At 51.6% G+C, this 19,985-nt stretch overlaps 1 protein-coding gene across 4 annotated transcripts; it reads right to left on the bottom strand.

Moving 5' to 3' along the window:
* Nucleotides 1–660: 660 nt before the first annotated feature.
* On the bottom strand, nucleotides 661–17,085 carry HSH2D (hematopoietic SH2 domain containing). 4 transcript variants are annotated; one of them, XM_030936538.1, is made up of 6 exons: nucleotides 16,949–17,085; nucleotides 11,517–11,668; nucleotides 7,430–7,519; nucleotides 5,664–5,829; nucleotides 4,714–4,806; nucleotides 661–2,016 (listed from the first exon to the last, which is right to left on the bottom strand). In XM_030936538.1, exons 2-6 carry the CDS (start codon nucleotides 11,639–11,641, stop codon nucleotides 1,432–1,434), a joined length of 1,059 nt encoding a protein of 352 aa, XP_030792398.1. In that variant the 5' UTR covers nucleotides 11,642–11,668; nucleotides 16,949–17,085; the 3' UTR covers nucleotides 661–1,431. The 4 variants fall into 4 exon arrangements, with proteins under 4 accessions (XP_030792398.1, XP_030792399.1, XP_030792401.1 ...); XM_030936539.1 differs by having other exon boundaries at nucleotides 11,592–11,668; nucleotides 16,949–17,071; XM_030936541.1 differs by having other exon boundaries at nucleotides 5,668–5,829; nucleotides 16,949–17,071.
* Between the last annotated feature and the right edge of the window lie 2,900 nt (nucleotides 17,086–19,985).

Consider the following 19,985-nt stretch of genomic DNA (forward strand, 5'->3'; position numbering starts at 1 on the left):
CAGGCTGGTCTTGAAATCCTGGGCTTGAGCGATACTCCCACCTCAGCCTTCTGAAGTGCTGGGGGATTACAGGCATGAGCCACCACACATGGCTACCTCTTCCCTTTTTTAATTTTTTTTTGAGACGGAGTCTTCGTTCTGTCGCCCAGGCTGGAGTGCAGTGGTGCAATCTTGGCTCACTGCAAGCTCCGCCTCGCGAGTTCACGCCATCCTCCTGCCTCAGCCTCCCTAGTAGCTGGGACTACAGGCGCCCGCCACCACACCCGGCTAACTTTTTGTATTTTTAGTAGAGACGGGGTTTCACTGTGTTAGCCAGGATGGTCTCGATCTCCTGACCTCATGATCCACCCGCCTCGGCCTCCCAAAGTGCTGGGATTAAAGGTGTGAGCCACCGCGCCTGGCTGTCTCTTCCCTTTTTAAAGGTAAGAGGCTCATGTGCTTCTCCTGAAACCTACACTGATGATGTCCAAGCACCTACTGCACACCAAGCCCTCAACACATCTCATCTCCTTCATCTGCATGAAAACCCCAGGAGGAAGGCATGAACAGCCACGGGTGCCACTGGGGACACACTTGGAATTGAGCCTGGACGCAGCTCCGGTTGGTGAGAGACCCTGCAGCGTGCTTTTATTTTTGTATTTCATATTTATTTATTTATTTATTTATTTATTTATTTATTTATTTATTTATTGAGATGGAGTCTCACCCTGTCATCCAGGCTGCACTGCAGTGATGCGATCTTGGCTCACTGCAACCACTGCCTCCTGGGTTCAAGTGATTCTCCTGCCTCAGGCTCCCAAGTAGCTGGGATTATAGGCATGTGCCATCACGTCCAGGTAATTTTTGAATTTTTTAATATAGATGGGGTTTCACCATGTTGGCCAGGCTGGTCTCGAACTCCTGGCCTCAAGCAATCTGCCTGTCTTGGCCCCTCAAAGTGCTGGGACTACAGGCATGAGCCACTGCGCCCGGCCAGGAGTGTGCTTTTAGACAACGGAACAAACAGATGCTGTGGAAAAAGGGCTCAGATTCACCTGGCTTCAAATCCTGGTGCTGACCGCCATAGCTCTGTGGCCTTGGTCACACCTCTTATCCTCTCTGAACCTCAGTCTCTTCTTCAAAACATGGAGGGTGACGCTACCTGAGGGGCCTGCTCTCAGGTGTAAAATAATGAATAGAGGGTCTGGCACGGGGGCTGATGCACAGGAGGCACCCCGAACCATCAGCGTCACTCTGATGATTATTGCTAAAATAACCAGCTCCCCCCACGGGTGACTGCAGGAACAGACCCCAAAAACATCTTCATTCCGTTTCCCGGGTTCCCGAAGACTCCCGGATGCCATGGTGTGGGGCCATGGAAGAAATGTTAGGACATTCAGGAGTGTGGCAGCCCCTGGTAGCAAGAGTACAGAGCCGGGGTGGACCTGTTCTCTAGCAGTACCCAGGGGCAAAGGGTGGCGGTTGTTGGTACTCCTCCGGGAGCTGGTCGTTCTCAGGCTCTGCCAAGCCCTGGTGCTCTGGTGTGGACTCCTGGGAGGATAGAGCTCTCATTACCATTTGGTGCCAACTCCTGTCCCCTGGGGTCACCTCACTGTAGCTGGCGGACCTCTCGGCCTTCCTGGTGGGGATCTTTCTGTCTTTTGGTGCCTGGGACTGTGAGGGGCTTTTGAGAGATGTGACCACACAGGGATCCGGGTGGACTCTGTCCCCTGAAGAGGGATCTCCTGAGTGATCTTGGCTGCCTTTTCCGGTCCCAGGGCCTGAGATCACCGTGGCTCTCCGGACATCCAAGAGTGACGGCAAGCTCACAGTGGCGAGGTGGCTTTTCAGCTGCTGCCGGACCCTCTGGCCTCTCTGGGGGAGCATTTTCAAGCTCCTCCAGAGTTTCTGGCGGGTCTCTCCAAGAGGGGCTTTTGGGGGGCAGGAGGAAGTGGCTTCCTCGGTGTTTACTCTGTTCATCTCTGATGGCGGCTTCCTTTCCTTTGATTGGTGACGCAGGACTGGCTTTGGGGAGGCCTGAAAACAAGACTGGGTGAGGCCTGGGGCAGCTCGCCCACCAACGTACCGCATCTGTCCCAGAAATTGGAGCCTGGGTTCCACCCAGACACCCTGGGGCTGAGAAACAGTCCCCGTGTGAACCCCCAAACCTGATCCCATGCCCTGTCTTTCTTGTCTCAGTAAATGGCTTCACTATCTCCCCAGGGGTTGGCAAACTTGTTCTTCTCCTTTTTTTTTTTTTTTGAGATGGAGTTTCACTGTGTCGCCCCGTCTGGAGTGCAGTGGTGCAATCTCAGCTCACTGCAACCTCCACCTCCTGGGTTCAAGCGATTCTCCTGCCTCCCGAGTAGCTGGGACTACAAGTACACCACCACGCCTGGCTAATTTTTGTATTTTTAGTAGAGACATGGTTTCTCTATGTTGGCCCCGGTGGTCTTGAACTCCTGATCTCAGGTGATCCACCCACCTCGGCCTCCCAAAGTGCTGGGATTACAGGCGCGAGCCACCGCGCCTGGCCTGGCAAACTTCCTTTACAAAGAGTCAGAGAGTAAATATTTCAGCTTTGCAGGCTGTACCATCTGTCTCAATTACTTAGCTCTGCTGGTATAGGGGATGCCAGAGACCACATATCAACCGATGAGCGTGTCCGGCTTCTAATATAGCTTTATTTATAAACATGGAAATGTGAATTTTATCTGATTTTCAAAGTTTATGAAATAACTATCTCTACAAAAATGTGGGGCCAGGTGTGATAGCTCACGCCTGTAATCCTAGTGCTTTGGGAGGCTGAGGCAGGAGGATTGCTTGAGGCCAGGAGTTTGGGACCAGCCTGGGCAGTGTAGTGAGACCCCGTCTCTAAAAATTTTTTTTTGTTTTTGACAGGGTCTTGCTCTGTCACCCAGGCTGGAGTGCAGTTGTGCAGTCATGGCTCACTGCAGCCTCGACCTCCCAGGCTCCAGCAATCCTCCCACCTCAGGCCCTCGAGTAGCTGACTACAGGCGTGTGCCACCATGCCTGGCTAATTTTTTAATATTTTGTGGAGACAGGGTCTTGCTATGTTGCCCAGGCTGGTCTCAAAGTCCTGGCCTCAAGCAATCCTCTCGCCTCATCCTCCCAAAGCACTGGGATTACAGGTGTGAGCCACTCCGCAGACCAAATATCCATGTTTCTCTCCACACCTGGGCTCTCACTTTCATCCCTCCCACCTTGACACTGTCCCCCATCCCCACCTCACTTCCTCCTTCTTTCCATCTCCACCAGTACCCCGGATAGCCCCTTCTGCAGCCAGTAGCCACAGGAAACATTTAAAACCACCAGTCCCGGCCAGGTGTGGTAGCTCACGCCTATAATTCCAGCACTTTGGGAGGCCGAGGTGGGTAGATCGTGAGGTCAGGGGTTTGAGACCAGTCTGGCCAACGTGGTGAAACCCTGTCTCTACTAAAAATACCAAAATTAGCACGTACCTGTAGTCCCAGCTACTCGGGAGGCTGAGGCGGGAGAATCGCTTGAACCCAGGAGGCGGAGGTTGCAGCGAGCCTAGACTGTGCCCCATTGCACTCTAGCCTGGTCCACAAGGCAAGACTCCGTCTCAAAAAAAAAAAGTCCTCCCATGCGTACACTCTCCTATGGCTCCTCCCTGGTGCAACTGGAATAGAATCCCAGCTCCTCACCTTGGCCCCAAGGCCCTGAACTATTGGCTCCTGCTGACCCCGGGGCTTCAACTTTTGACACTCTCTCACTAACCCCACTCCATCTATATGCTGGGTTTTGTTGTTCTGTTTTCCAAACACACCAAGCCCCAGGACTTTTGCAAGTGCCATTCCCTCTGCCTGGAATATCCTCCCTGTGTCTGTGTGTATGACTGGCTCCTCCTCACCTTGCAGATATCAGCTATATGCCACCTCCTCTAGGAAGCCTTCCCTGACTGCCTTCCCCCACTTGCACCCCCCACTTCCACTGATGTTCATCGCAACAGCCTGTTTCATTTGTACCACTGTCATAACTTCCCCTGCTGGGTAGGGGGCTTGGAGAGCACTTAGGCTTCCACCTAGGGGTGCCTAAAGGTCTCCCAAACCCCGAGATGCTGTGATACATTCATTCATCCACTCCACAGGTTCCTTAGTTAAGCACCTTCAATATGGCAGGTCCTCTCAGAGGGGTGGGAGAAGCAAAGGCAAACAAGCCAGATGGAGTCTCCAGTCTCTCAGAGCTAACAGTCTGATGGGGGAAGCAGTCAGGGAGCATGTACACCCATAAGTAAATAGGATTTGGGGAAACATTTTTGGGAAGTCCGCTGCACTGAATAAACAGGGTAATGTGAAGGAGAAGGCAGGTGTTGCTTTAGGTCTGGAGCCTGGGGAAGGAGGCACTTGAAGGAGAAATGAATGAAGACATGGGAAATCTAGGGGCAGGGCACACAGTTTGTGCAAAGGACCTGAGGTGGGACTGGCACATGCAGAGACCCCGAGGCTAGCTTGGTGTGTCTGAACAACAGACGGTATGGCAGCGGGGCTGGCGCTGGGTAGGCAGAAAGACGAACTGAGATTTTAGTTTGAATTTTAATCTCTGTGTTGGAAAATCACTGGAAAGGTTTAAAGCACCAAGCTGTAGGATCTCCTTCTCATTCTAGAAGGAGCCTCCTCTGGCAGCTGTTGATGGCCTCTGCTCCTGCCCCTCAGCCAGGTGAGAGGTGCCTGCCTCCTGTCATATACATACCTCCTCAGGTGCAGACACCGGGCAGGCAGCTTCCTCCGCCACTGCGTTGGAGTAGAGGAAGAGATCCTCGTAATCCACATTTGCCGGATCCTTCTGCAGGACGGAAGGGGCCTGTAGCTCAGCACGAGGGAGGGGGAAAGGTCCGGCACGGACCCTGGAAGGCAGGTCTCAGGGACCATCCCTTGAATAACAGTTTCTTAGTACCTAGGCCACGCCCACTAAGCTTTATGAGAAAATATGCGCCACCCACAGCCATTTCTTAGGGGTTGGGACACACCCACTGAGCCTTCTAAAGAAAGATGCCCCGCCCATAGCAGTTTCTTGCGAGCTAGGCCACACCCACTGAGCCTTATAAGGAAAGATGCCCCACCCACCACACTTTCTTGGGAGCTAGGCCAGGCCCACTGAGCCCTATAAGGAAAGATGTCCTGCCCATAACAGTTTATTGGGAGCTGGGCCACACCCACTGAGCCTTCTAAGGAAAGATACCCCTGCTACAGCAGTTTCTTAGGGGCTAGGCCACGCCCACTGGGTCCTCTAAGGAAACATGCCCTGCCCACAGCAGTTTATTGGGAGCCCGGCCACCCACTGAGCCTTTTAAGGAAAGATGCTCCACCCATAGCAGTTTACTGGGAGCCAGACCACGCCCACTGAGCCTTCTAAGGAAAGATGCCATTCCTTCAGATGAGCCAAGATGATACCTGGCACATGAACCCTTATAAAAAATCAGCCTGTTGACATGGGTCTGGAGGGCGGAGCCATGGGGAAGCAGGAACCACAAGGGAGATGGCTGTGGGGGACAGAGGGACTATGAGGGGTGGGGCCGGAGGGGCTGGGGACCATGAGAGTGACAGAATCAAGAGAAGCTGATGGGGGCGTGGGAAACAAAGGGGTCTGGGGGGCTTGGCCCCAAGGAGATGGCTGTGAACCTTGTGGGCCCCCGCCCTCACCTGCCTGCAGGGCTGTGTCAGCAGCTCCCTGCGCGGCTCAATTGGATTGTGCTGGTGGAAGGTGACCAGGGCGTCCAGTGAGGTGTGGGCCACCTTCTGCCCGGGGATTATGACAGTCCCATCATCCAAGAGCTTCACCATGAAATGGCAGCAGCTGCTTTGGGCTCTGCGGAGACACTGAGGGGGCTGGGACATCCTACTCCCCCTCATCCCTGCCCCAAGTCCCCCCGCCCAGCCCTTGGGCTGGCAGCATCACTGCTACAGCCAGACTACCCCAGGTTCCTATGCAGGCTTCTTCACTGACTAGCCATGCAACACCCAGCAGGTTACTAACCTTGCTGTGCCTCAGTTTCCCCCATTTATAACACAGGAGTACAAAGGCTGACCTCAGATAAAACATGCTACTACAGACAAAAGCTTAACTTATTGCCTGGCTAGGGGTAAGTGATCAATAGAAATGATAATGAAAGCTGGGCATGGTGGCTCACGCCTGTAATCCCAACACTTTGGGAGGCTGAGGCAGGCGGATTACTCGAGGCCAGGAGTTGCAGACCAGCCTGGCCAACATGGTGAAACCTGGTCTCTCCTAAAAATACAAAAATTAGCCAGGTGTGGTGGCATGTTACAGGCGGAGAAAATGGGGGTCGTGACCAACTCAGTATACCACTGGAGACTATCTGAGTAAACGGAAAACTGTTCTCATGAAAGCAGGATGTTGGAAAACTGACAACTGTGTTTGCTGCCAGAAGGAGTGCTGAGGGCAGTCACGCCCCAAGCACAGTGTTCCGTGTGGTTAACTATAGGCACGTCTGATGCCTGTTGTACAAAGAAAGCAATTATGTGTACCTGTGAAAAATCAAGCAGCTGACCAACTGTTACCTCTCCCTTCCTGCTCTTTCTATCTAATAAATACGAAGGGCTGTGGAAGCTCAAAGCTGCCTTTGCTCACTAGAAGCAAGGAGTCCCCTGACCCCTACTTTTAAAACAGATTTTTTGTCTTTGTCTTAATTTCTACGTCTGCCCCCTTCATTCACTCCCATAGGAACCGAGAGCAACAGTGGCAGGTGCCTGTAATCCCACCTACTGGGGAGGCCGAGGCAGGAGAATCGCTTGAACCCAGGAGGTGGAAGTTGCAGTGAGCTGAGATCATGCCACTGTACTCCAGCCTGGGTGACAGCGCGAGACTCTGTCTCAAAAAGGAAAGCAAAAAGAAAGCTCCAACCTAAGGCTGTGTGCCTGGCACACAGCAAGTGCTGAATAAATGCTCAGTTAACCAATTAATGTATATTAATGGCTATGTGCTGACTGTATCTCAGTTAATCCTCACATGAACACTCTGAATTAAAGTGTGACACTCCTTTACTGAAGGCACAGAGAGGTTGAGTAACTTGTCTAAGGTCACACAGCATGTAATGGCAGAGCTGAGCCTTGGATAAGTTTTTCCCACTGTGGGTAACTCTGTAATTGAGCCATTGGGTTTTTCTTCCTTTGGCCTGGAATCCTCTGGATTTGTTTGGCTTTCAGGTCTTAAGGAGCTGGGCTTCCCTGGGTTTCCCTAACACACAGTCAGGGAATCACTAATTAGATTGTGAGGGGTGGAGGGAGAGAAGCTGCCAATCTTGGGTCCCTAGCGGCTCCCGTTCTCAGACCCACAGCCTCAGTTACTGCTGCTTTCTGAGAAGCTATGACATGAAGCACCCCTTGCCCCCTCCAAGGAAACCCCAGAGCCCACCTGCCCCTGCCCTGACCCCCGGCCCAGGCCTTACTTGTAGGAGAGTGTGTAGCCCACGTGGCTGTGACTGACCCTGATGAGAAAGGATCCCAGTGGCTGTGACTCCAGCAAGTCCTCAGCATCCCTGGAAGGGCATACACAGAAAGAAAATGACACAGTCCAGCCACCCCACATACCAGTTAAACTCCTGGGGCCATGGGGTCATTCATGGAGAAGGCTGGTAGTTTTCATTTTCTTTTTTTCCTTTTTTTTTTTTCAGACAGAGTCTCACTCTGTTGCCCAGGCTGCAGTGCCGTGGCGCGATCTCGGCTCACTGCGAGCTCTGCCTCCCAGGTTCACGCCATTCTCCTGCCTCAGCCTCCCAAGTAGCTGGGACTACAGGTGCCCGCCACCACGCCTGGCTAGTTTTTTTGTATATTTTAGTAGAGACGGGGTTTCACCGTGTTAGCCAGGACAGTCTCGATCTCCTGATCTCGTGATCCGCCCACCTCGGCCTCCCAAAGTGCTGGGATTACAGGTGTGAGCCACTGTGCCCGGCCTCTTTTTTCCTTTTTTTTTTTTTTTTTTTAATTTTTTGAGACAAGAGTCTCGCTCTGTTGCCCAGGCTGAGTGCAATGGTGCGATCTTGGCTTGCTGCAGCCTCAACCTCCTGGGTTCAAGTGATTCTTCTTGCCTCAGCCTCCCAAGTAGCTGGGATTACAGGCACCCGCCACCATGCCCAGCTATTTTTTCTTTTTTTTTTTTTTTTTTTTTTTTTTTTTTTTTGAGACGGAGTCTCACTCTGTCGCCGGGGCTGGAGTGCAGTGGCCGGATCTCAGCTCACTTCAAGCTCCGCCTCCCGGGTTCACGCCATTCTCCTGCCTCAGCCTCCCGAGTAGCTGGGACTACAGGCACCCGCCACCTCGCCCGGCTAGTTTTTTGTATTTTTTAGTAGAGACGGGGTTTCACAGTGTTAGCCAGGATGGTCTCGATCTCCTGACCTCGTGATCCGCCCGTCTCGGCCTCCCAAAGTGCTGGGATTACAGGCTTGAGCCACCGCGCCCAGCCTATTTTTTTTTATTTTTAGTAGAGACAGGGTTTCACCATGTTGGCCAGGCTGGTCTCAAACTCCTTTCCTCAAGTGATCCACCTGCCTCAGCCTCCCAAAGTGCTGGGATTACAGGCATGAGCCACCACGCCTGGCCTGTTTTCTAAATGAACAAACACCCCAAACCCATCGGATTTTTTTGTTTGTTTGTTTGTTTTTCAGTTGTTGTACACCTTGGGCTATTCAGGGATTAGGGATGTTCCCCCCAAGGAGCTAGGAAGCATCTGATGACCTTGATCTCAGGCCAGACCTCCTCCCATCTCCCACAGCCCCTTCCCAATGCCTGGAATGCCCCGATTAAGGCACCTTTGGGTGGATCAAGGTGTCACAAGTAACAAAGAAGGACCCGTATACTCAGATGCATTCGAGTGCAAAACCCAGCTCTACTGTCCATCAGCTGTGTGACCTCAGGCAATCGTCTCTCTCTGTCAGCTTCCTCAAGGGGAAAGTAAACCCCACTCCAAGGCTGCTGTGAGAAGAGAAAGAACCTGCAACATAAGCATGACAGCTGCTACCTGGTAAGTACTCCCAAAATATTTGCTGTTATTATTATTATTATTCTCTCTCGCTCTTTTTTTTTTTTTTTTTGAGATGGAGTTTTGCTCTTGTTGCCTAGGCTGGAGTGCAATGATGCGATCTTGGCTCACTGCAACCTGTGCCTCTCCGGTTCAAGCTATTCTCCTGCCTCAGCCTCCCGAGTAACTGGGATTACAAGTACCCGCAACCATGCCCAGCTAATTTTTTGTATTTTTAGTAGAGGTGGGGTTTCACCATGTTGGCCAGGCTGGTCTCGAACTCGTGACCTCTGGTGATCCGCCCGCCTCGGCCTCCCAAAGTGCTGGGATTACAGGCATGAGCCACTGCTCTTGGTCTATTTTCTAGATTATTACCATTATTATCTGGAGTTCACAGAGAGGAAGGCGGCCTTCCGTGGGACAAGCTGGTCCTGCATTATTCAATACAGAGGTCACTGGCCTTTTGTACTGATTTCCAAAACAGCACAAAAGGAATATATGCTGTTTGATGAATCGTTTTTTTGTTTTTGAGACAGGGTCTTGCTCTATCACTCAGGCTGGAGTGCAGAGGTGCAATCATAGCTCACTGAAACCTTGATTTCCTGGGCTCAAGAGATCCTCTCACCTCAGCCTCCTCAGTACACAGAACCACAGGCATGTGCCACACACCCAGCTAATTTTTTTAGTTTTTTTTTTTTTTTTGAGTTGGAGTCTTGCTCTGTCACCCAGGCTGGAGTGCAGTGGCACGATATTGGCTTACTGCAGCCTCTGCCTCCAGGGTTCCAGCAAGTCTTCTGCCTCAGTCACCCGAATAGATGGGATTACAGGTACGCGCCACTATGCCTGGTTAATTTTTTTTTTTTTTTTGAGACGGAGTTTTGCTCTTGTTGCTCAGGCTGCAGTGCAATGGCACGATCTCAGCTCACTGCAACCTCCGCCTCCTGGATTCAAGTGATTCTCCTGCCTCAGCCCCCTGAGTAGCTGGGGTTACAGACATGCACCACCATGCTTGGCTAATTTTGTATTTTTAGTAGACACAGAGTTTCACCATGTTGTCCAGGCTGGTCTTGAACTCCTGACCTCAGGTGATCTGCCTGCCTCAGCCTCCCAAAGTGCTGGAATTACAAGTATGAGCCACCGTGCCCGGCCTAAAATTCCTTTTAGAGATGGAGTCTCACTATGTTGTCCAGACCAGCCTTGAACTCCTGGGCTCAAGCGATCCTCCTGCTTCAGCCTTCCGAGTAGCTGGGATTAAAGATAAGTGCCACCGCACCCAGCTGCTTCTTTTAATATAGCTACTAAATTTTGTTTAAAATTGCAGTGTGCAACACATGTTATATTTTTGTTAGACAGCAAGGCCCCAGAGCTCAGAAACCGTGACCAACACTACTTCCTCTCTGTGGCCTTCACAGAATTTTCTCAAGTTCCTGCATGCAGAGGGTGGCAATAAATATTTGTTCCTCCATTTAGTTAGAGCTGGGCACACATCCTCAGAGCTCACAGTCTGAGGTAGAAAGGGCACATTAGGGCCAGGCACAGTGGCTCACGCCTGTAATCCCAGCACTTTGGGAGGCCGAGGTGGGCGGATCACTTGAGGTCAGGAGTTCGAGACTAGCCTGGCCACCATGGTGAAACCCCGTCTCTACTAAAAATACAAATATTAGCCGGGCATGGTGGTGCATGCCTGTAGTCCCAGCTACTCATGAGGCAGGAGGATTGCTTGAACTCAGGAGGTGGAGGCTACAGTGAGCTGAGATCGCGCCACTGCACTCCAGCCTGGGCAACAGGAGCAGAACTCTATCAAAAAAAAAAAAAAAAAAAGAAAGAAAGAAAAAGAAAAAAAAAAGAAAAGGCACATTGGTTGTACCTTCATGGGTTGAGAGCAGCTGCTTGGGGTATAGTGTTCAGAAAGATTCTAGCCGGACACGGTGGCTCACGCCTGTAACCCCAGCATTTTGGGAGGCCGAGGCGGGTGGATCACTTGAGGCCAGGAGTTTGAGACCAGCCTGGCCAACATGGTGAAACCCTATCTCTACTATAAACACAAAAATTAGCCAGGCTTGGTGGCACGTGCCTGTAATCCCAGCTACTCGGGAGGTTGAGGTGGAAGAATCGCTTGAACCCGGGAGGCAGAGGTTGCAGGGAGCCAAGATTGCGCCTCTGCACTCCAGCCTGGGTGACAGAGTGAGACCGTGTCTCAAAAAGAAAGAAAGAAAGAAAGATTCTGAGGCTGCATCCTGCCTGGCCTGGGCGAGCTGTGGGGTGCCGCCAGGTCCCTGGCAGTGCTGGCCTGTTGGCCACTTGTATAGAGAAAGCTGAGAGAGAGTAACTTGCCCCAGGTCACACAGTGAGCCCACACAGGTGGCAGGATTCAAGCCTGGGAGCCTGGAGCTCATTTTACACTCTTGCCACACTGAGCTGAGCCAAGTCCAGAATTCTGCAGTTAAAAGCTGCCCAGGGTAGGGACAGACAAGGAAAGCGTGGGGAGGGCAGGGTGGAGGGTGTGGGTGTGTCCTCACTCTCTTGAGATTGCACCATGGAACCACTCGGGGACCCCGTCTTGGGCCAGCTGGCCCACCTGGGTGTGCACGAACCAGTCCAGCCGTGGGGGTAGCAGTGGGGGCGGCTTCCTGGCCTCTGTCATAGCTTCCTGGGGTTGGGGGAAGGTCACCTGGGTAGAGAAGGGAGGGAAGACAAGAATCAAGCTGATGCACCTCTTATCTCTGCTCTGTTCTTGAAGCTTATGGTGCCTCCTCCTTTGAGAAGTTCTGCAGGGTGGACAGAGCAACGGACTTAAAACTGGCTTGTGGCCAGGTGTCATGGCTCACATGGGTAATCCCAGCACTTTGGGAGGCCAAGGTGGGAGGATTGCTTGAGCCCAGGAGTTTTAGATCAGCCTGGGAAACATAGTGAGACCCCCATCTCTTTTTTTTTTTTTTTTTTTTTTTTGAGACGGAGTCTCGCTCTGTCGCCCTGGGCTGTAGTGCAGTGGCCGGATCTCAGCTCACTGCAAGCTCCGCCTTCCGGGTTTACGCCATTCTCCTGCCTCAGCCTCCCGAGCAGCTGGGACTACAGGCGCCCGCCACCGCGCCCGGCTAGTTTTTTTTGTATTTTTTTTTTTTTAGTAGAGACGGGGTTTCACCGTATTAGCCAGGATGGTCTCGATCTCCTGACCTCGTGATCCGCCCGTCTCGGCCTCCCAAAGTGCTGGGATTACAGGCTTGAGCCACCGCGCCCGGCCGAGACCCCCATCTCTACAAAAAATTTTAAAATTTGGCCAGGTGCAGTAGCTCACGCCTGTAATCTCAGCACTTTGGGAAGCCAAGGTGGGTGGATCACCTGAGGTCAGGAGTTTGAGACCAGCCTGGCCAACATGGTGAAATCCATCTCTACTAACAATACAAAAATTAGCTAGGCGTGGTGGTGGGCACCTGTAATCCCAGCTACTCCAAAGGCTGAGGCAGGAGAATCACTTGAACCTGGTGGGGCAGAGGTTGCAGCGAGCCAAGATGGCGCCACTGTACTCCAGCCTGGGCGACAGAGTGAGACTCCTTCTCAAAAACATAAATAAGTAAATAAATAAATAAAATAAATTTAAAAATTAGCTGGGTGTGGTGGTGCAGGCCTGTGGTCCCAGCTACTCGGGAGGCTGAGGTGGGAGGATCCCTGGAGCTCGGAAGGATGTGGCTGCAGTGAGCCGTGGTTGTGCCACTGTACTCCAGTCTGGGGAACAGAGCCAGACTACGTTTCAAAAACAACAAAAAAACTGGCTTGTGTGGCCTGGCGTGGTGGCTCATACCTGTAATCCTAGCACTTTGGGAGGCCGAGGCAGATGGATCACCTGAGGTCAGGAGTTCAAGACCAGCCTGGGCCACGTGGTGAAACCCTGTCACCACAAAAATGCAAAAATTAGCTGGGCACAGCAGCACGTGCCTATAATCCCAACTACTTGGGAGGCTGAGGCACAAGAATCACTTGAGGTTGAGGTGGAAGAATCGCTTGAACCCGGGAGACAGAGGCTGCAGTGAGCTGAGATTGCACCACTGCACTCCAACCTGGGCAACAGAGTGAGACTCCATCTCAAAAAAAACCAAAAAAACAAAAAAACTGGCTTGTGTTTTTTGGGCACCTACTATGTGCCTGATAGTTTTCACACATTCATTCATTGGCTTATCCTCAAAGTCCTTCAAGGACTTTTCCTTTTATTCTTCTTATGCCATTGTGTTTTTTTCTTTTTTTTTGAGACAGGGTCTCACTCTGTCACCCAGGCTGGAGTGCAGTGGTTCCATCTTGGTTCACTGCAGCCTCGACCTTCTTCCCTCAAGTGATTCTCCCACCTCAGTCCCTCAAGTGGCTGGGACCACAGGCATGTGCCACCATGCCTGGCTAATTTTTGTATTTTTGTAGAGATGGGGTTTTCACCTTGCTGCCCACATTGGTCTCAAACTCCTGGACTCAAGCAATCCGCCTGTGTCAGTTTTCCAAAGTGCTAGGATTACAGGCATGAGCCATTGTGCCCAGGCTCTTATGCCATTATTGCAAGGACTAGAAAGTTCCTTTTATAAATAAATGTTTCAAAATTTAAGAATAGAGTATTTAGAGCTGGGTGTGGTGGTTCACGCCTGTAATCCCAGCACTTTGGGAGGCTGAGGCAGGTGGCTCACCTGAGGTCAGGAGTTTGAGATCAGCCTGGCCAACATGGTGAGAGCTGTCTCTACGAAAAATACAAAAAATTAGCCAGACATGGTGGTGGGTGCCTGTAATCCCAGCTACTCAGGAGGTTGAGGCAGGAGAATCGCTAGAACCCAGGAGGCGGAGGTTGAAGTGAGCCGAGATCACGCCACTGCACTCCAGCCTGAGGGACAGAGTGAGACACCGTCTCAACAAAAAAGAAAAAAAGAATAGAGTATTTAAATATTAAGTAAATATCAATGCCCCCGGAGGAATGAGGAAATGGCAAAATGGCAAGTGAATGAAAGAAACAGCTGACCCAATGGTGGTGCCTCTTTCTCTCTCTCTCTCTCTCTCTGTCTCACAGGGTTTCCCTCTGTTCCTAGGCTAGAGTGTGCAATGCCGCCATCACAGCTCACACTCATTGCAGCCTCAACCTCTCAGGTTCAAGCAATCCTCCCACCTCAACCTCCCAAGTAGTTGGGACTACAGGCATGCATTACCATGCCTGGCTAATTTTGAAAAAATTTTTTGTAGAGACAGGGTCTTGCTCTGTTGTCCAAGCTGGCCTCGAACTCCTTGGCTCAAGCAGTCCTAACACCTCAGCCTCCCAACATACTGGGATTACAGGCACCAGCCACTGTGCCTGGCTGCCTTGGTTTCATTAAACACTAGAGAAATGTGGCTGCGGACAGTCACTTCTGCCACCAACGTCACCACACATTGTAGCCACTCATGGCACACCTACGATATGTCAGATACATCATTAATTCACACACTTTCTTGACAATGTTAAGCAAGCAGTACCACAGGACTTTGTGTACCAATGACAGAGCTGGAGAAAGAAAGCAGCACCGTTTTGCAGAACAGTATTAAGTGAGTATAAAACAAGCCAAAGGATTGTATCTTGCTAGATAGTTCCTTTGGGACCCCTCTTGCTCACCCTTAATTCTTTTTTTTTTTTTTTTTGAGATGGAGTCTCCTTCTGTCGCCCAGGCTGGAGTGCAGCTGGCGCCATCTCAACTCACTGCAACTTCCGCCTCCCAGGTTCAAGTGATTCTCCTGCCTTAGCCTCTTGAATAGCTGGGATTACAGGCATGTGCCACCACGCCTGGCTCATTTTTGTATTTTTAGCAGAGATGGAGTTTCACCATGTTGGCCAGGCTGGTCTCCAACTCCTGACCTCAAGTGATCCACCCCCCTTGGCCTCCCAAAGTGCTGGGATTACAGGCGTGAGCCACTGCGCCCGGCTGCTCACCCTAAATTCTGTCCTTAAACTGGAGCTCACTCCCTCCACCCACTGGCCCCATCTAATGTTTCAATATCTCAAAAGATCTTTTTACTGGGCTGTTTCTATGAGGAGGCAGGGCGTGTTGACCAATGGCAGTCAATATTGACTTTCTCCAGCTGGATGTCAAGCATAACCTCTGGGGTATGGCCCGGAGGAATTCTGGGGCAACCAAAATTAAACAACTGTATTAAGAAATGTTTAATAAAGCAGGGTGACAAAGCGATTAAGAGCCTGGAATTGGAGGTTGGGTGCAGAGACTCACACCTGTAATGCCGGCACTGTTGGAGCCTAAGGCAGGTGGATCACCTGAGGCCAGGAGTTTGAGACTAGCCTGGCCAACATGGTGAAACCCCATCTCTAATAAAAATATAAACATTATCTGGGCAAGGTGGCTCATGCCTGTAATCCCAGCTACTCAGGAGGCTGAGGCAGGAGAATTGCATGAACCTGGGAGGCGGAGGTTGCAGTGAGCTGAGATCGAGCCACTGCACTCCAGCCTGGGCAACAGAGCAAGACTCCATCTCTAAATAAATAAATAATAAAAATACAAAAATTACGGTGGCAAGTGCCTGTAGTCTCAGCTACTTGGGAGGCTGAGACAAGAGAGTCACTTGAACCCGGGAGGCAGAGGTTGCAGTGAGCCGAGATCGCACCACTGCACTCCAGCCTGAGCAACACAGCAAAACTCCGTCTCACAAAAAAAAAAATAAAAACCCAAAAAACCCCATCACCACCACCAACAAAAAAAGAGCCTGAGCCGGGCGTGGTGGCTCATGCCTGTAATCCCGGCGCTTTGGGAGGCTGAGGCGGGCAGATCACGAGGTCAGGAGATCAAGATCATCCTGGGTAACACGGTGAAACCCTGTCTCTACTAAAAATAAAAAAAACTAGCCAGGCGTGGTGGCGGGTGCCTGTAGTCCCAGCTATTAGGGAGGCTGAGGCAGGAGAATGGGGTGAACCCAGGAGGTGGAGCTTGCAGTGAGCCGAGATGGAGCCACTGCACTCCAGCCTGGGCGACAGAGCGAGACTCCGTCTCAAAAAAAAAAAAAAAAAAAAAGAGCCTGGAATTCGACCCGACTCAGATGGCCTGGGTTCAAACCCTAGCTCCCCCACTTAGCCGCTGTGTGACCTCAGATAATTCACTTAACCGCTCTCTGTGCCTGTATTTCTGTTTTTAATTTGGGGATAATGATATTTACCTAGGAAAGTTTAGCTGGCACTGTATATATATATAGAGAGAGAGAGAGATATAATATTCATGAATCCAGTTGTGACCTAACATGGGGTAATGTTTATAGGCTTATTCTTTTTTTTTTTTTTTACTTGGAAGAACTCCTATTTATCTTTCAAAATCCAGTAAAAATGTCCCCTCCTCCAGGCAGCTTTCCTGCATCTCCCTCCAGACAAAGCCCTGGCACCCCTCTCTGTCCCCAGCGTTCCCCTGCTGTTCCTCTCTCTGGTCCAGCCATGACTCCATGGAGCTAGAGTGTCTTTATCTTGCTCTGTCTCCACCAGCCTGAGGGTCTCCTAGGGATCAGGGCTTAGGGCTAGGTTCTTGAGTTGTTGCTTTTTGCTCTGCGCTGGCCTGGCACAGAGGAGGCTGCAAGGGTCTTTGCTGATGAACAGATATCTAGTGATGAAAGACCTCACGCTCATATTCAAACTCCTGACCCTCGTCTGGGGGCCTCCTCTACTTCCTCGCTACCCACATTCCAGACCTAAAGACATCCTTGCTCTCTCTCTCGCCTCTCCACAGCTGTGCTCATGCTGTTGTCCTGCTAAGACCCCTTTCCCCAACTCCAGCTCCATTTTCCAGTGGTCACCACACAAATACCCCCTCCTCCATGAAGCTCTCACCCATGCCCTCAGATAATCCCCTCCTGCCACCCCGGGCCCCACCAGCCCTGTCCCTCCTTCTGGCCTAGCCCAGCTCCCATGCTCTGTCTCCTCAAGGGCTGAGAGGAGGGCTGAGGTTCTTGGATCACGTACCTGGGAAATCCTTGGATGACCGAGGCCCTCGCTGTAGCTGTGCCAGTGCCTGCAGGAGCCTGGGTTTCGATTCAAGGTCTGCACGTCAATGGGGCGGGGCTGGCTGCCCCGAGGCAGTTCCTGTTTCTTCAAGCAGGTGAGCCCTGGGGGCGGAACAAGGACAGGCCAAGTCACCCTGTCTGCAGTCCACCAAAGCATCTGGTGCCACAGGTGCAGAGACAGCTTGCTCCCGCCTTGCCCCCAACAAGTTGTTATTGAGCACCTACTGTGTGCCAGCTCTTTGGACGACACAGGGGTGACACGGAGACAGGTGCAGGCCCCCCCTACTCCTGGCATCTATAATCTATCAAGCAGTGAAGAGGAGTGAGACATCATTACAAAGGGGGAACAGAGGACGGGTGCAGTGGCTCACGCCTGCAATCCCAGCACTTTGACAGGCTGAGGTAGGCAGATCACTTGAGGTCAGGAGTTTGAGACCAGCCTGGCCAACATGGCAAAACCCCGTCTCTATTAAAATACAAAAATCAGCCAGGTGTGGTGGTGCGTGCCTGTAACCCCAGCTACTCAGGAGGCTGAGGCAAAAGAATCGCTTGAACCCGGGAGGCAGAGGTTGCAGTGAGCTGAGATCATGCCATTGCGCTCCAGCCTGGGCAACAGAGTGAGACTCCTTCTCTTTTTTTTTTTTTTTTTTTTGAGATGGAGTCTCGCTCTGTCGCCCAAGCTGGAGTGCAGTGGCCGGATCTCAGCTCACTGCAAGCTCTGCCTCCCGGGTTCACGCCATTCTCCTGCCTCAGCCTCCCGAGTAGCTGGGACTATAGGCGCCCGCCACCTCGCCCGGCTAGTTTTTTGTACTTTTTAGTAGAGACGGGGTTTCACCGTGTTAGCCAGGATGGTCTCGATCTCCTGACCTCGTGATCCGCCCGTCTCGGCCTCCCAAAGTGCTGGGATTACAGGCTTGAGCCACCGCGCCCGGCCGAGACTCCTTCTCAAAACAAAAACAAAAGCAACAAACGGGGAACAGAGGCCAGGGGTGGTGGCTCATGCCTATAATCCCAGCACTTTGGGAGACCGAGGCGGGTGGATCATTTGAGGCCAGGAGTTTGAGTACAGCCTGGCCAACATGGTGAAACCCGGTCTCTACTAAAAATACAAAAATTAGGCGTGGTGGCGGGTGCCTGTAATCCCAGCTATCAGGAGGCTGATGCAAGAGAATCGCTTGGACCAGGGAGGCAGAGGCTGCAGTGCGCCGAGATCATGCCACTGCACTTTAGCCTGGGTGACAAAGGGAAACTCTGTGCCAAACAAACAAACAAACAAACAAACAAAAAACAGCCAGGCGTGGTGGCTCATGCCTGTAATCCCAGCACTTAGGAAGGCCAAGGCGGGCGGATCACCTGAGGTCAGGAGTTCACGGCCAGCCTGACCAACATGGAGAAACCCCGTCTCTACTAAAAATACAAAATTAGCCGGGCATGGTGGCACATGCCTGTAATCCCAGCTACTAGGGAGGCTGAGGCAGGAGAATCGCTTAAACCTGGGAGACAAGGTTGCGGTAAGCCAAGATCACACCACTGCACTCCAGCCCAGGCAACAACAGTGAAACTCCGTCTCAAACCAAACCAAACCAAACCAAATAAACGAAAAAAACAAAAACAAAAACAAGAAACAAAAAACCCCAAACAAACCAAAAAAACCCAAAGGGGAAACAGGAAGTGGGAACAGCAATTGCACAAAGCCCCAGAGGTGGCCTAACTGACCTGGAGGAAGGGGAATTTGAGGGTAAGTAGGAATCACCTTGATCTGGGGAGTGTGTGGTGCAGAAAGAGTGTATTTTTTGTAGAGATGGGGTCTTGCTATGTTGCCCAGGCTGGGGGAGGGAAGAGCAGGCACAAAGGCCTAGAAACTGAACTGAGCCTGGACAACCTGGGGTCTCATGGCACGCTTAGGTCCACACCAGGACTTCCTCCATTACAAAATATTTAAAAATATTTTTATTAATTGATTAACTTATTTTAGAGACAGGGTTTCACTCTGTCACCCAGGCTGGAGTGCAGTGGTGTGGTCATAAGTCACTGCAGCCTTGAACTACTGGACTCAAGTGATCCTCCCGCCTCAGCCTCCCAAGTAGCTGGGACTACAGGCACGCACCTCCACACCTAGCTAATTAAAAAAATATTTTTTTAGAGATGGGGTCTTGCTGTGTTGCCCAGGCTGGTCTCAAACTCCTGGGGCTCAAGTGATCCACCCAGCTTGGTTCAAGCGATTCTCCTGCCTCAGCCTCCCGAGTAGCTGGGATTACAGGTGCCCACCAACACACCTGGCTAATTTTTGTATTTTTAGTAGAGACAAGATTTCACTATGTTGGCCAGGCTGGTCTCAAACTCCTGACCTCAGGTGATCCACCCGCCTCAGCCTCCCTAAGTGCTGGGATTACAGGTGTGGGCCGCCGTGCCAGCTTAAAATTCTATTTTACAATTGTGTGGGCATGGCTGGGCGCGGTGGCTCAAGCCTGTAATCCCAGCACTTTGGGAGGCCGAGACGGGCGGATCACAAGGTCAGGAGATCGAGACCATCCTGGCTAACACGGTGAAACCCCGTCTCTACTAAAAAATACACACACACACACACACACACAAAACTAGCCGGGCGAGGTGGCAGGCGCCTGTAGTCCCAGCTACTCGGGAGGCTGAGGCAGGAGAATGGCGTAAACCCGGGAGGCGGAGCTTGCAGTGAGCTGAGATCCGGCCACTGCACTCCAGCCCGGGAGACAGATCGAGACTCTGTCTCAAAAAAAAAAAAAAAAAAAATTGCGTGGGCATTAAGACCGATGTGGTCCAGGCTGGATTCCTTATTGTATATTTATTACTAGGATGTTCAGTTTTCTTTCTTCTGATTTTAAATAAGCTGAAGCCCTTTGGGAAGTCCTAGATAGCACTTGGGTGCTGGGTGCAGGCCCTGTGTGCCTAACAGATTGGCCAGCCCTGGCCGTGTGCTAACACCCCAGGCAGACAAGCAAATCTACTTCCTCCTCTCCTTT

The sequence above is a fragment of the Rhinopithecus roxellana genome, chromosome 8 (assembly GCF_007565055.1).
Source record: "Rhinopithecus roxellana isolate Shanxi Qingling chromosome 8, ASM756505v1, whole genome shotgun sequence".
In the NCBI taxonomy this organism is placed as follows: Eukaryota; Metazoa; Chordata; class Mammalia; order Primates; family Cercopithecidae; genus Rhinopithecus; species Rhinopithecus roxellana.

Bases quoted from the DNA above. Each gene is read 5' to 3' on its own strand.
- HSH2D (XM_030936538.1), bottom strand. From the start codon at position 11,641: ATGACAGAGGCCAGGAAGCCGCCCCCACTGCTACCCCCACGGCTGGAC. The intron at 4,807-5,663 runs GTGAGGGCGGGG...TCCGTCCTGCAG, and splicing joins TGACACAGCCCTGCAGGCAG to AAGGATCCGGCAAATGTGGA. The intron at 2,017-4,713 runs GTATGTATATGA...TCTTGTTTTCAG, and splicing joins CGGTGTCTGCACCTGAGGAG to GCCTCCCCAAAGCCAGTCCT.